The 17,159-nt window shown below is 40.8% G+C and overlaps 1 protein-coding gene across 1 annotated transcript in view; it reads left to right on the top strand.

The window, feature by feature from the left end:
* Positions 1 to 17,159, top strand: part of ssp3 (short spindle 3) — a 567,399-nt gene that overhangs the window by 271,616 nt on the left and 278,624 nt on the right. Inside the window, exon 20 of the mRNA XM_068225894.1 lies at positions 5,320 to 5,401. Coding sequence (XP_068081995.1) covers positions 5,320 to 5,401 — 82 coding nt within the window. The remainder of the gene's footprint in view (positions 1 to 5,319; positions 5,402 to 17,159) is intronic.

The following is a 17,159-nucleotide window of genomic DNA, read 5'->3' as shown; positions in this document are numbered from 1 at the left end:
AACCCTATTGAACATGTATGGGCGTTTTTAAAGTCTAGGATTTACAGTAGAAAGGTTTCATCCAAAGATGAGTTAAAACGATTGGTGACCGAATAATGGTACAGCATCAGCCTTGAAGCGTGTGCGAGGCTAGTAAATTCCATTGAGCGTAGGTGTCAAGTTGTCATTAAAGCCGAGGGTTACTCCACAAAGTACTAGGATTGGTGCTATGGTTCATTTCATTCATATGTTTAGTTGAAAAACTGACATCTGTATGAATAGCTATGTAACGTAGGAAAAAGTCATGTTTTGTTATATTCTCGAGTATTTTACTATATGTTGTTATAAATATTATTTTTGTATGGCATTGTAAAGAAATCTACCAGAAGTAAATTTCTTAAAAGACAATTACTGTAACATCCATTTGAATGTCCAAATTATACTGCTCTTTTCACAATATGAAACTGTATGAATAAGAAAGTGACATACTGTAATATTACGAGGGCTGTAAATAAAGTAGTGGCGATATTGATAAAACGCAATATTTAATGAACTAACGAGTACAGTTGCGTTACATTCCTTGAGTTTAATCACCCGTTAAGTCTATTACCTTTTGACAAATGTCGGGAAGCCGTTGGGAACCGTTGGCAATGCGTTCTTTGTTGATGACAGCGGCGGAGCGCCCCTTCTGCGCGCTGTACAGATGCCACGTCAGGAAATCGGCGGCCTCGGAGGGGTTCCTTCAACTTCGCAAACTAGGGCTCATGTCTGGTGAGTACGGAGGTTGTTCCAAGACCTCTCAATGTCACCGTTGCAGTAAGAGACTGACTTTGCTTTGCGACATGCAACACAGTAGGGCGGTCGCCACGCAATAAACGTGGACGTTCGCGCCGCTTGGCCGGACGCAGATGCCGCTCCAGAAATCGGCAATAGTAATCACTCTTGACGGTTTGTCCGTCAGGCAGAGCATGCGTAAGAATAATACCCTCGTAGTCTTATACCACAATTGTGATATTTCGAACATCACAGAATGTATATAAAATTATCAGACTGTACAATTAATTTGTAAGATGTTTATATTTAATTTGCGGTACGTCATTTAAGATTATTATGCGTATATGTAGGGTTTTTAGTAATCTATTTCACATTACCATCTCATTTCTTTGTGTCATGACAGTGGATACTGACATTCTGCGAGTCGGAGCGTGAAATGTTAGAAGTTCGATTGGTTGTGGTAGGTTAGAGAATCTGAAAATAGAGATGGACAGATGAATGTTAGATGTAGTTGGTATAAGTGAAGTACGTTGGCAGGAAGAGCAGGATTTTTCGGGCAGGATATTATAGAATTATCAGCACAAAATCAAAGGGGAAATACAGGAGTTGGTTAAATGATGAATAAGAAAATAGGGTAGCGGGTAAGCTACTACTACCAGCGTAGTGAAAGGATTATTGTTACCAAGATAGACACCAAACCAATACCCTCAACAACAGTGCAGTTCTATATGCCTACTAGTTCAGCAGATAATGAAGGAAACGAAAGAATATATGAACAGGTAGAAGATTTAATACAATATGTAAAAGGTGATGATAAACTAATTGTGATGGGAATCTGGAATGCAGTGGTATGTCAAGGAAGAGAAGGTAATACAGTAGGAGAATTCGGATTGGGACAAAGGAATGAGAGAGGAAGTCGTCTGGTTGAATTCTGCACCGATCATAACTTAGTCCTTGCTAATTCTTGGTTCAAACACCACAAACGACGGCTGTATACGTGGACGAGACCTGGAGACACTGAAAGGTATCAAATAGACTTCATTATGATGAGTTAGAGATTCAGAAAGCAGGTGCTGGATTGCAGAACTTTTCCAGGAGCAGACGTGGACTGTGCCCACAATTTGTTGGTCATGAAATGCCGTCTGAAGTTGAATAAACTGAGGAAAGGAATGCAAGAATATGGGATCTAAACAAGTTGAAAGAAAGGAGTGAGGGACTGTTTCGAGGAACATGTTGCACAAGGACTAAATGAAAAGACTGAAGGAAACACAGTAGAGGAAGAATGGACAGTCGTGAAGAATGAGGTCTCAAGGGCTGCTGAAGAAATGTTACGAAGAAAGGAAAGATCAACTAAGAGTCATTGGATGACTCAGGAGATACTAGACCTGATTAATGAACGACGAAAGTACAAGAATGCAAAATATGAAGAGGGCAGAAACGAATGCCGGCGATTAAAAAATGAAGTGGATAGGAAGTGCAGGACAGCTAAGGACGAATGGCTGAAGGAGAAGTGCAAGGATGTTGAAGGTTGTATTGCCCTACGAAATGTGGATGCTACATACAGGAAAATCATGGAATCCTTTGGAGAAAGGTAAACCAGGTGTATGACTATTAAGAGCCGAGATGGAAAACCACTTCTAGGGAAAGAAGACAAGGCAGAAAAATGGCAGGAACATATCCAACAGTTGTATCAAGTTAAAGACGTAGATGACATTGTTCTCGAACAAGAAGGGTGTGTTGATGCTGATGGAATGGGAGTCCCAATTTTGAGGTCAGAATTTGATGGAGCTTTGAGAAACCTAAATAGGAAAAAAGCACCTGGAGTTGATGACATTCCCTCTGAATTACTGACTACTCTTAGGAGAAACCAGCATGGCAAGCTTATTCCATTTAGTGTCTAAGATGTATAAGACAGGAAAAATGCCATCCGATTTTCGGCAGAATGTTGTTAAACCTATTCCCAAGAAAGTCGGTGCTGACAAGTGTGAAAACTACCGCACCATAAGTTTAGTATCTCACGCCTGCAAAAGTTTAACACGTATTTACAGAATAATGGAATTACAAGTTGAAACTGAGTTTGTAGAAGATCAATTTGGCTTCAGAAGAAATGTAGGAACACGTGAAGCAATCCAGACTTTACGTCTGATCTTAGAGGATTGAATTAAGAAAGACAAGCCCACATACATAGCACTCGTAGATCTTGAAAAGGCATTTGATAATGTTGATTGGACCAAGTATTTCAGATTCTGAAGGTGATCGGGAACAGGTACCGAGAACGAAGAATTATCTACAATCTGTATAAAAATCAGTCTACCGGGCGAGTTGGCCGTGCGCGTAGAGGCGCGCGGCTGTGAGCTTGCATCCGGGAGATAGTAGATTCGAATCCCACTATCGGCAGCCCTGAAAATGGTTTTCTGTGGTTTCCCATTTTCACACCAGACAAATGCTGGGGTTGTACCTTAATTAAGGCCACGGCCGCTTCCTTCCAACTCCTAGGCCTTTCCTAACCCATCGTCGCCATAAGACCTATCTGTGTCGGTGCGACGTAAAGCCCCTAGCAAAAAAAATCAGTCTGCAGTGATAAGAATCGAGGGTTTTGAAAAAGTAGCAGCAATCCAAAAAAGGAGTGAGGCAAGGTTGCAGTTTGGCCCCTTCTCATTTTCAATGTTTATATGGAACAGGCAGTAAAGGAAATCAAAGAGGAATTTGGGTAGGGAGTCACAATCCAAGGAGAGGGAATCAAAACTCTGAGATTTGCTGATGATATTGTTAGGTATTTGATCTGAGACTGCAGATGATCTGGAGAAATTGCTGAATCGCATTAACAGAGGCTTGGGTAAGGAGTACAAGATAAAACTTAAGTTCTAAAGAAAAGTAATGGGGTGCAGTCGAACGAAGTCACTTGAGCAGGAAATATTAGATTAGGAAATGAAGTCTTAAAGGAAGTAGATGAATATTGTTACTTGGGTAGTAAAATAAATAACGATGGCAGAAGTAAGGAAGGCATAAAATGCAAACTAGCACAAGCAAAGAAGGCGCTTCTTAAGAAAAGAAATTTGCTCACTTCGAACATTGATATATGAATTAGAAAGATGTTTTTGAAGACTTTCGTCTGGAGCATGGCATTGCATGGAAATGAAACATGGACGATAACTATTTCAGAACGGAGGAGGATAGAAGCTTTTGAAATGTGATGTTACAGAAGAATGCTGAAGGTGAAATGGATAGATAGAATCACAAATGAAGAGATATTGAATCGAATTGGTGAGAGGAGAAAGCTTTGGCGAAATTTGACCGGAGGAAGTGACGGAATTATAGGGCACTACTTAAGACACCCAGGTCTTGTTCAGTTAGTTTTGAGGGAAGTGTAGGCGGTAGAAGCAGTAGAGGTATACCAAGGTATGAATATGACAGATTAGATTAGAATGTAGAGGCTACGTAGGAATGAAAAGGTTAGCGCAGGACAAGGTGGAATAGAGAAATGCATCAGACCATTCTATAGACTGATGACCCAAAAAAGAAGTCACACAACAGTACTTTCTAAGGTCCTGGTGTGTGGTGCATATTACGAAAGCACAGTGACATGTTTTCTAAAGCGAAAGGAGTGGGAATGCCATCACTTTTTTGGGATATAGTGAGTTCGAAACCCACTGTCGACAGCCCTGAAGATTTTTTCCCGTGGTTTCTTATTTTCACACCAGGCAAATGCTGGGACTATATCTTAATTAAGGCCACGGCCGCTTCCTTTCCACTCTTAGCCCTTTCGTATCCCATTGTCGCCGTAAGACCCATCTGCGTCGGTGCGACGGAAAGCAACTTGTTAAAAAAAAAGGGTTTTTTCTTGGACCTTATACCAGTACCTGATTCAAGTTAATGTTGTTGGTAGAAGCGGATGGATTTTAGACGATTTTGTTGGATAAATGTGTGTATGTTATAGATCCGAAGACAATACATTCTTGTTAATCATCTTGACATGTTCAAGATTTGCCGTAAATTCACTATAAAATTGCTTCGAGTTCCAGATTGAATAAATGAATGAACAGTATTTTATTTCCGTAATTCAGTTTGACTTCGGGGCATAATGACAGGCAGAGACGGGGTTGCTGTGCTGTAATGCGTAATAGGTTAGAACGCAAACATTTGGTGAATAGTAAGTGTCGTCTATTCCGTTCTACGGCTACACAAGTTCTCATGGCACAACCGTTGTGAAGGCTTGAAAATACTTGCTAGTCACATTCATAACTTAGCATTCTAACCTGTTTCTGCCGATAAAAGTCCGGACTCTAATGGACAGTTATGAACGTTGATATTGTGTGATTTTTACTATTTATATAGCATGGATTTAAAGGAATATCAAGTTTAAAAATACGGACCGAGGAAATCTTAATAAAAAATGAGTAATTAGTGCTCAGTGTTGTAAGTAAATATTACTTGCGAAAGAAGGCTAGATGCTTACCCCTCGAAAAATTACTAATGTTGATTTAAGTATAAATTTGTGTGTGTGGGTTTTTTTGTTTTGTTTTTCCACACATTCGAGAGAATTATATTTTACTTGTTCATTGCCAGGTGTTGATCCCAGACCGCAGTCGGATGCTGGCTGGTTCGAGTTCTGCAGGTGGTTCCACTTTACCAATCGACGCAATAGCAGGTGAGATACTGGAAATATATACACTGACATGCCAAACGTTATGGGATAAGGGTCTAGCAAGTGGAGGAACTCTGTGGCATCAATTCCACAAGTGGAACAAACACCAGTGGAGAGATTGTGGACCAATGCTGTTTAGATAGCTACTCACAGCGTTCTGCTGTTTGCAGGCGCAGGGGTTTGGGTGTGAATTGACCTAACCATCTCGTCCCAGGCTTCTTATCAGGTGAAGAGGTGGCTACAGCAATCGTTGAAACTTTCTGGAATCTTCTCGAACCAGTTCTGGACAGTTTGGTGCATTATCCTGCTGGAATACCTCGTCGTTGTAGGGGTACGTGAAGTCCATGTAGGGCTTCAAGTGGTCATCAGGCAGTTCAGGTGGATCAGTGGCACATACCACACCGCTGTGAACCTACCACCAGCTTGTATGGTACCTTATTGACAACTGGTGTCCATGGCTTCACGGGGCCATCCAAACCCTGCCATCATCTCGAAACAACCGGAACAGTGACTCATTGGACCAAGCAGTATATCGCTAGTCTTCCAGGATCCAATTTGCAACGTCACGCGCCCAGGCGAGACGCTGTGTCCGGTATCATGGTGTTAACAACGGCACTCTTATAGGTCTTCTGCTCCCATATCCCACTGACCTTAAAGAACGCTGCACTGACCTGCTGGATGTGCGTCTGGTATCTGCTGCAATGTGGATGTTATTTGAGCCAATGTGGCTTTTGTGTTATCACGCACAGATCTAACCAAACGCAGCCAATTGCGATCATTAACATCCGTGGTTGGCCACTGCGCTGTTAACTGTGGTTGCTAATGCCTTCCATGAAGTACTCCCTATATACGTGGCAGCGTCGATCGAGGAATATTAAATGTTAGCACAACTTCGACAATGGAATGTTCCATCATGTGGTCCCCACTATAATTCTGTGTTCTAAAGACGGTAATTCACGTCGCCTTACCACGGCCATCACAGACGGTGTTTACACTCACTTTCAAGTTGTCAGATCACGCCTGATTAGGTCTGGGCACTTCCACGACGTCGCGGTACGGTGGCGCTGCCATTACTTTTAAATACTGCTATTCCAAGACTGCTGGCATCCCAGTGTATTTTGTCCCTGAATTCCAGAGCATTTATAACCTTATGAAGTAGGCTATAAAACAATAAAATTAATATTGGACGTCAGGAAGATAGTTCCAATTAAATAAGTCAGAAAATTGAATTCTAAGTACACATAATAATAATAATAATAATAATAATAATAATAATAATAATGTCGGTTTTACGTCCCACTAACTACTTTTTGACGGTTTTCGGAAACGCCGATGTGCCGGAATTTTATCCCCCAGGAGTTCTTTTGCATGCGAGTAAATCTACCGACACGAGGCTGACGTATTTGAGCACCTTCAAATACCACCGGACTGAACCAGGATCGAACCTGCCACGCTGGGGTTAGAAGGCCAGCACCTCGACCGTCTGAGCCACTCAGCTCAGCTGTAAGTAGTACACTCAGTGGGCTCCGTTTTTAACAAGACTGTCCGTTTAGGCTTTGCATTTACTTTTGAGGGTTCCGGACAAATACTTTTATCCGGCTTGCTCCACATCTTTCACTGCATGTCTGCTTTAAGAGACAACCGAATTGCAAGTAGCTCATAGCCTGCAGAAAGAACCAAATTAATATGTACAGAAAAAAAGCTCTGAAAATCAATTAATTGCTTCTCGAGTTATAAACGCACAGACAAAAGACAAAGAAATATTTTATGGCATACTGTGTCTACAACGGAATCGAATCCGAATGGTACCCGAGTTCCCCTCCCTCCGATGCCCCGAGAATTGGATTTCTAGTCCAGATTCTGCCCCGGAAGTTTTACGCGATCGTCCATCCTTGTGCAGCCTGCTAAGCTTTAAGTTAGCACATTCCAGCTCAACGTTTGAGGGGCTAGATTGCCCCCAACAGGAAGACGCGAACAGAACTCCGTATTCCGACTGTTAGATCTCAGATTAATAAAATAGTAAAGATGACCAAAGCTAGAAACCTTCTAAGCCATTCAGCCGACTCTGGCATCCTATTCTTAAAACGGGTCGTAAGAACCAAGAAGCCGAACACACGTTTCAAACATCGCGGCCCTTGGCTCACTTACGACCTGTTTTAACATGAAATATAAATTATTTCGGCCTTTTCTAAATTTTATATCTTACTCACACTATATTAAACTCAAAATTTGACCCTGAAAGGGGCCGTTTGTTAAGAAGGGAAGCGTCTTCCCCTATTCCGTAAATAGCTCTCCGACTCAAAATTAGACCCCATACCTCAGCGAAGAGAGGGCTTCTTCTCTGACGGGAGATGAATACCGCCTCTCAACCAGATCGTTTTCCCCCGCCAGTGCAAAACCTGAGATTTTTCCGCCACACAGAAAGATAACCTTCGGAACTCTACACAAGAAAAAGAAACCTCAACAACTTCTCAACAGTATGAGAACGACGAAACAACGGGAGACGAAGAAAGAAAATATGCAGAGGCATGGAAAAGAAAGAGAATCCGTGTCACTCCAAGGCAACAATAGGCACGATGCAACCAACCGAAGGAGAATTACGGGCAGAAACCAAACATTCATGGCTCTATGTCGACAAGGCACATAAGGAAACTACCAAAGAGAAAATAGAAAGACATGTATACAAACAAGGAATCGCCAGTGTAATTGAATGTGAAGAATTACAAACGAAGGGCTATGACAAGGGATTCCGCATATGCATACTATTTACAGATCTCGCAAAGGCAGAAAAGGCGGATTTCTGGCCCAGAGATGTCCTAGTAAGACGTTATCGATTTCGACGATCCGCTGGGGCATGATTCGATTTATAATATACTCCTCTGGAACGACGAAGGCTTAAGACATATCTTCAACATGATACCAGACGACACAATAACCAGACAACATATATTAATTTTCACAGAAACTTTCTTGACAGACAACGTGGGCATTCAAGGAGTCTATGCAACCCATGCACTAGTAGTACAAGGGATTTATGAGAGATGCAGAAATGCTGGACTCATGATGGGCGCATTTGTGTTTTACGGGAAGATGCAAGTAAAATTCAAATATGCACGATGGCTCATTTAAAAAACATTGCAGGGAGTAGGTTGAACATGTGAACTTAGTGAAAGGAATTATGTGTTTACTAAGTTTTTATTTGTGTGTGTTACGTGTGTAAGTGTGCTTGTGAAAGTCAGTGAATCTACTCGCCAGGCTGCTCGGGTAAGTTCATTTTACTTCTTGCTTAATTTTATGTCCTACTGCTTAGTTTCAATTGTTTGTTGACCAGTACAACGGTAATACCATTGACCTGCATTCCTCTCCACAGCCCTCTCCCACTCCTCTTTTGTCCCTACCAGCTTCTACAGGACTTGTGTTGCAAGAGCAGCTCAGTAGCCATCCGCGATCGTTACATTGTTGCCACCTAAATGGTCAGTTATTATTAGCTCATATGGAAGAGGTACAGGCTATTTTGGAAGTGAACAATGTACATATTATTGGAATCAGTGAAAGCTGGACGCGTACAGACACGCAGTCATCGGCAGCTAACCTCGACAGATACTCAATATTACGCCATGACCGCACTGACAAAATAGGTTGTGGGCTTCTACTTTATTACAGAAATGACCTGAAATATAAGATCATTTCCACTTCTGACCCAAAACTTACACTGCGACCAGAATTTATGTTTGTAGAATTAGATTGCCGTAAAAAGAAATTAATAGGTATTGTATAGAAGCCACCTAAAATAAGACAGACTGGTGATTTTGAAGAGGCATTAGCAAATCTTATCTCGGCATATGATGACATTATAATCATGGGTGATTTTAACACTGACCTATTAAAGCAGACTAGTGAAGCGAATAACCTACTGAATTTATTTCTCGCCACAAACATGACTATTTGACCTCTCAACGCTACTATCACGTTCATTAGTCTGACCGCACACGTCATACTTTAATTTATCTTCTTGTGACAAATCAACCTCAGAAAGTAATTAAGGACGGACAGATCCTTGCTCCTGGCATCTCTTCACATGACCTATTGTGTGCATGTGTTACTCTACGCGAATACCCAAGTTCAAACCACGCTACGTTACAATACGAGACTTACGACATATGGGCCGGAATAAACTGCGCCACGATGCATATAACTTGCCTCGGGACAGTATACGTAATTTTCAGAACATAAACTCTAAAGTAAACAAATTCAATTCAATGGTAATGGAAATATTTGACAAGCACGCACCAAAGAAACAGGTAAGAATGACTCGCCATTCATCCGCGTGGCTAACGGCCGAGATAAGATCTGCTATGGCCAGTCGTGACAAACTGTACAGACAATACAAACTGACGCATGACACAGATGATTTTGAGCGGTACAGGATTCTGAGAAACAGAACCAAGCAGATAATTAGGAATTATAAATATAAATACTTTCAGGAACTGATGAACACTAACAGCCCGAGACAAAAATGGAGTAAATTGCGTACGTTAGGTATAGGTAAAAACGTAGAACAACATGTACAAAGCATATCGCTAGAAGCTTTAAATGATTATTTCGCATCTCCTTCCTTAAAAGTTCACTACCCTTGTTTCAACGGCATTCTGTGCATGAGCAATTCTCTTTTAGAAATATCACTTCGAATGAAGTTAAAGGTGTGATATACTCTATTACATCTAATGCCACAGGTAATGCTAACATTCCTATATCGCTGATTAAAGATATCTTGGGAGCTGTTCTGCCAATACTAACTCATATATTTAACTACTGCCTGAAAGACGGAGTGTTCCCAGATGTTTGGAAAGATGCACTGATTAGACCCATCCCGAAGAGCTCCAACTTAGGTTCTCCTTCAGATTATCGTCCAGTATCAATCCTACCTCCCCTATCCAAGGTACTTGAACGCTTAGTTCACACACAAGTTACTGAATACCTTACCATATACAGTAGAGACAATACGCGACACTTCCGGATTTATCCTTGTTAAAATGGGAGACAATTCGCAAGTGGCGCTCCTAGTGGTGTGACCTGAAAATTCGCGGTAAATTCAAATGTCAATGGATATGTATGTACGGAAATGGATAAATAAAATACGTCTAGAAAGAAAGTGTTGCTAAAATATTAACTTCAAACTTGCTGAAGCAATTCTGGATACATGCATGAAGAATTATTTAACAGGTTATTATTTAAAGACTGAAATTAGACATATAATAAAGATCTGAAATGGACTGCTGTGAAAGGGCTTGATTTTTCATTTATGCATTACTTTTTTACCTTTAGCATATCTGCCTGAACTTTTACGGCTAGATTTGTTCTTTTTTCTCATTTAAAAGCATTGTACATCACATTAGGACACCTGTCAATAAAATATCGGCACATTCATTACACACATGATTCAATGAATTTTCATTTAAGAGCTAGACAATTTTCCTTTTAACTTGAAGCCTACTAACAGAAAGAAAATCTATAAATTTAGCCGCAAAAACATTCAAAATTTCCTTATAAGCAATACTTGCCATTACATTAGGGTAAAGCAAATTTGCTTCACCATCACTGTTCTTAAATCACCCATATTTTCTTCAGTCTTGACAACGCATTACGGCATTCCAAATGAGGTAACTTGGAACACAACCAGCCACACACATATGCATATGTACTTTCCTGAATTGAATCAAAACCCACAGATCACACCTACAACAATACATCGGTATTGAAGGTTAACTGCTGCACTAATACAACAAAAGAAGCTTATTATATTTTAAGCCAGTTGAAATATGTGTCGCGCAGGTCAGAAGTTTAGGAAGTAGGCCTTCTATAAAAATATCTTTCTAACTGCAAGAATATATATGCAAACGCAGTATTTACTTACATTTTCTTGTCACGAGGGAAACGGAAGAAAGACCGCGAATCCTTCTGTACATCATAGTCATTGCAGCCAAAAGCAGCACGTATCTTTCCACTCATATTGACAGGAGATATAAAGGAATGACACACGCTACTATTTACTTATGTCAGCTTAATGCAAACGCATAAATAACACCAAAAGCTTCACAAACAAATACACGTGCTTTTATGACAGAATCAATAACTCGCAGGTCACTCCGCTAGACAGAGCTCTAATCGCTGTCACTCGATATCTCGCAGAGTGTCGCGTATTGTCTCTACTGTATTTGACCTTACCAAGCATTCCCTCTTCAATCCCTTCCAATCCGGCTTCAGAAAAGGACATAGCACCGCGACAGCTTTACTACGAGTGACAGATGATATTAGACGTGCAATGGACCAACGGGACGTGACTATACTGACATTATTAGATCTCAGTAGTGCATTCGACACTGTCAACCCTTAGTTGTTGTTGTTGTTTGAGTCATCAGTCCATAGACTGGTTTGATGCAGCTCTCCATGCCACCCTATCCTGTGCTAACCTTTTCATTTCTACGTAACTATTGCATCCTACATCTGCTCTAATCTGCTTGTCATATTCATATCTTGATCTACCCCTACCGTTCTTACCACCTACACTTCCTTCAAAAACCAACTGAACAAGTCCTGGGTGTCTTAAGATGTGTCCTATCATTCTATCTCTTCTTCTCGTCAAATTTAGCCAAATCGATCTCTCACCAATTCGATTCAGTATCTCTTCATTCGTGATTCGATCTATCCATCTCACCTTCAGCATTCTTCTGTAACACCACATTTCAAAAGCTTCTATTCTCTTTCTTTCTGAGCCAGTTATCGTCCATGTTTCACTTCCATACAATGCCACGCTCCACACGAAAGTCTTCAAAAACATCTTTCTAATTCCGATATCAATGTTTGAAGTGAGCAAATTTCTTTTCTTAAGAAAGCCCTTCCTTGCTTGTGCTAGTCTGCATTTTATGTCCTCCTTACTTCTGCCATCGTTAGTTATTTTAGTACCCAAGTAACAATATTCATCTACTTCCTTTAAGACTTCATTTCCTAATCTAATATTTCCTGCATCACCTGCCTTCGTTCGACTGCACTCCATTACTTTTGTTTTGGACTTATTTATTTTCATCTTGTACTCCTTACCCAAGACTTCATCCATACCATTCAGCAACTTCTCGAGATCTTCAGCAGTCTCAGATAAAATAACAATATCATCGGCAAATCTCAAGGTTTTGATTTCCTCTCCTTGGACTGTGATTCCCTTTCCAAATTTCTCTTTGATTTCCTTTATTGCCTGTTCTATGTAAACATTGAAAAGGAGAGGGGACAAACTGCAGCCTTGCCTCACTCCTTTCTGGATTGCTGCTTCTTTTTCAAAGCCCTCGATTCTTATCACTGCAGACTGATTTTTATACAGATTGTAGATAATTCTTCGTTCTCGGTATCTGATCCCTATCATCTTCAGAATCATAAATAGCTTGGTCCAGTCAACATTATCGAATGCCTTTTCTAGATCTACGAATGCCATGTACGTGGGCTTGTCCTTCTTGATTCGATCCTCTAAGATCAGACGTAAAGTCAGGATAGCTTCACGTGTTCCTACATTTCTTCTGAAGCCAAATTGATCTTCTCCCAACTCAGCTTCAACTTGTTTTTCCATTCTTCTGTAAATAATACGTGTTAAAATTTTGCAGGCATGAGATACTAAACTAATGGTGCGGTAGTTTTCACACCTGTCAGCACCGGCTTTCTTGGGAATAGGTATAACAACATTCTGCTGAAAATCGGATGGGATTTCTCCTGTCTCATACATCTTGCAGACTAAATGAAATAACCTTGCCATGCTGGTTTCTCCTAAGGCAGTCAGTAATTCAGAGGGAATGTCATCAATTCCAGGTGCCTTGTTCCTATTGAGGTCACTCACAGCTCTGTCAAACTCTGACCTCAAAATTGGGTCTCCCTTTTCATCAGCATCAACAGCCTCTTCATGTTCCAGAACCAAATTATCTACATCTTTACATTGATACAACTGTTGGATAGGCTCCTGCCATCTTTCTGCTTTGTTTTCTTTCCCTAGAAGTGGTTTTCCATCTGAGCTCTTAATATTCATACACCTAGATTTCCTTTCTCCAAAGGTTTCCTTGATTTTCCTGTATGCAGCATCTACCTTTCCCAGGACCATACAGCCTTCGACATCCTTGCATTTCTCCTTCAGCCATTCTTCCTTAGCTGCCTTGCACTTTCTATCCACTTCATTCTTTAATCGCCTGTATTCTTTTCTGCCCTCTTCATTTCTAGCATTCTTGTATTTTCGTCGTTCATCAATCAGGTCTAGTATTTCCTGAGTTATCCACTGATTCTTAGTTGATCTTTTCTTCCTTCCTAACATTTCTTCAGCAGGCCTACTGACTTCATTTTTCATGACTCTCCGCTCTTCCTCTATAGTGTTTCCTTCAGCCTTTTCATTTAGTCCTTGTGCAACATGTTCCTTGAAACAATCCCTCACATTCTTTTCTTTCAACTTGTCTAAATCCCATCTTTTTGCATTCTTTCCTTTCTTCAATTTCTTCAACTTCAGATGGCATTTCTTGACCAACAAGTTGTGGTCAGAGTCCACGTCTGCTCCTGGGAAAGTTTTGCAATCCAACACCTGGTTTCTGAATCTCTGCCTAATCATAATGAAGTCTATTTGATACCTTCCAGTGTCTCCAGGTCTCGTCCACGTATACAGCCGTCGTTTGTGGTGTTTGAACCAAGTATTGGCAAGGACTAAATTGTGATCAGTGCAGAATTCAACCAGACGACTTCCTCTTTCGTTCCTTCGTCCCAATCCAAATTCTCCTACTGTACTACCTTCTCTTCCTTGGCCTACCACTGCATTCCAGTCTCCCATCACATTTAGATTCTCGTCACCTTTTACATATTGTATTAAATCTTCTATCTCCTCATATATTCTTTCGATTTCTTCATCATCCGCTGAACTAGTAGGCATATAGACCTGCACTATTGTGGTGGGCATTGGTTTGGTGTCTATCTTGAGGACAATAATTCTTTCACTATGCTGGTCGTAGTAGCTTACCCGCTGCCCTATTTTCTTATTCATTATTAAACCAACTCCTGCATTTCCTCTGTTTGATTTTGTGTTGATAATTCGGTAGTCGCCTGACCAAAAATCTTGTTCTTCCTGCCAACGTACTTCACTTATGCCAACTACATCTAACTTTAGCCTATCCATCTCCCTTTTCAGATTCTCTAACCTACCACAACGATTCAAACTTCTAACATGCCATGCTCCGACTCGCAGAATGTCAGTATCCATCTTCCTGATGATCGCCCCCTCTCGTGTAGTCCCCACCCGGAGATCCGAATGGGGGACTAGTTTACCTCCGGAATATTTTACTCGGGAGGAAGCCATCATCAGTACATCATTCATACAGAGAGAGCTGCATGTCCTCGGGAGTTAGTTACGGCTGTAGTTTCCCGTTGCTTTCTGCCGTGTAGCAGTATGAACACAGCTAAGCCATGTTGAGTATTATTACAAGGCCGTATCAGTCAATCATCTACACTGTCGCCCTTGCAACTACCGAAAGGCTGCTACCGCCCTTTCGATGAACCATTTGTTAGTCTGGTCTCTCAACAGATACCCATCCGATATGGTTGCACCTGCGGCTCGGCTATCTGCATCATTGGGACACGCAGGCCTCCCCACCGCGGCAAGGTCACATGGTTCGCAGAGTAACCCTTAGTTACTACTGCACAAACTTCGAGAACTAAATTTTAATAGTGTGTCGCTTCGGTTCTTTTCCTCTTACCTTGAAAATCGCCGGCAACGTGTGACAATGGCGAATGAGACTTCAGGGTGCCAAAGTAAGACCCTCGGTGTCCCTCAGGGGTCGGTACTGGGACCACTGTTATTTATCATCCAAATTAATGATATATCAAAAGCTTTTAAATTCTGCAAAGTGCAAGTGTACGCAGATGATTTACAAATTTACTATCATTCAGAACCGAGTGATATTGATACTGCGATTACTAAAATAAATTCCGACCTAAAACATCTTAGTGCCTATGCAAATAAAAACAGTTTACCAATAAACCCTAATAAAACTCAAGTTGTTATTATCGGTACCAGTAAAATCCTATATTCCCTCAAGCAACGGGGCATCTCTACAATAATTTTAAACAACAAAATCATACCCTACTCATCAGGCCCCGATTTACAAATGGGCGGACTGGGCACTTGCCCAGGGCGCCAGTTTTTGAGGGGCGGCGGCTGGCGGATCGAGTAATTATGGCCTGTGTGAATTACGTTTTAAATTCATTACACTAAAATTACTTTTACTTTATTCCAATTATTTTATTAGCCTATATAAACCACTTTAAACTAATTTTTAAAACATGAATTTAATCTATATATTTAAATTTTATGAAGAAAATTAAATAACTGCAAACAATAAAGGTATTGTTTAACTCGTGCGGGTGCTGGATGGGCAATTGTAGTTGGTGCCTTGGTAACCCTGTTAGTCTAGACAGCTACTGCCCTGTCTGTCATTGGCTCGTGACGGTTCGTGTGCGTATTGTTGTTTACATCCGCTCACCAACCTGATAACCTCACCTAGCCAACTCATTGTCTCGTGTAATTCTTACATATTTTTCAGTATTTAACCACGAATAAAAAGTTTGGTGGTGCTGAATACAAAGAAAACGCGCTGCTAAAAAGCAGAGTGACAAACTTCAATTACTTAATAAAGTGCCAAAAATGGGGAAGTTCTTTACTTTGCCTCCTTCAACTCTAACCTCGGAATTGGAATGCCATGATGACTTAACAAAACCTTCGACTTCGTCATCGGTCCCATCTAACTTTACACAAGAAGACTTATAAGACCTAGATATACAGCCTGATCGGCCCTGTGTTAGTATTAATTTGAACAATGACCCTGAAGTTGTCCAGCAACCGTTTGGAACTATTTCACAATTACAACCAGAGGTAACCTTACGTAATTCTTTTTTCTATAGATGATTCTGCTACTTGGAATGTCGATTAAATTCAGTAGTTGAGAATGTCCAAAACAAAACTGTACCAGGAAAAACATGTCTTTGAGGCGCTGACACTAGCTTGAAGAGCATGGACCATTTCTGAGGGAGCGGCATTAAAGCATTAGAGTTGGTACAGAGAGGGGTATTAGTTCATTGAACTTAGATTTTTGTTGATAATCTGATTTTATTGTTCATTGAAGACAAATTAATATCACCTTTCATACAAGTTGAGTTGAAGCGTCGTAGCAGGGTGGAATCTCTTGACTCTGGGATGGTTGCTGGGCATGGCCTGGGCAGGAACCACGCCCGTCCTGGATGTGAAGTTCTCGACGTTTTGGAATTTCTCGAGGATCTGGAATTTTTCGAGGTTCTGGAATTTTTTCGAGGTTCTCGAATTTTTCGAGGTTCTGGAATTTTTTCGAGGTTCTCGAGGATTTGAGAATTCTCGATTCTCCAGGCGCACACGTTCCGGGGTTCGATCTCCCACGACAATGTTGATGAAAGGTGAGGCGTGATTCACACACAAGTTCCCCGTATGGCATTCAACTTACTTGTAGCACTGTTAAATAGATTGACCTTTAAATTATTGCATCCACTCATTGCAAATGAAATATGTCAAGTGTTCCTAAAATCTTGATTTAAACACCTCGTTGAATCGTAAATGTTCATAAATTGTCACTTGAAGAGAATACGATTGAACTGAATATCTGACCTTGTGTTAGATGTTAGTCGAATTAATACTTGAGAAAATAATGTGTAATTTATAATT

Source organism: Anabrus simplex, chromosome 1 (genome assembly GCF_040414725.1).
Source record: "Anabrus simplex isolate iqAnaSimp1 chromosome 1, ASM4041472v1, whole genome shotgun sequence".
NCBI classification, from domain to species: domain Eukaryota; kingdom Metazoa; phylum Arthropoda; class Insecta; order Orthoptera; family Tettigoniidae; genus Anabrus; species Anabrus simplex.
The sequence above is the reverse complement of the archived record's forward strand: the minus strand, read 5'-3'. Positions and strand labels throughout refer to the sequence as shown.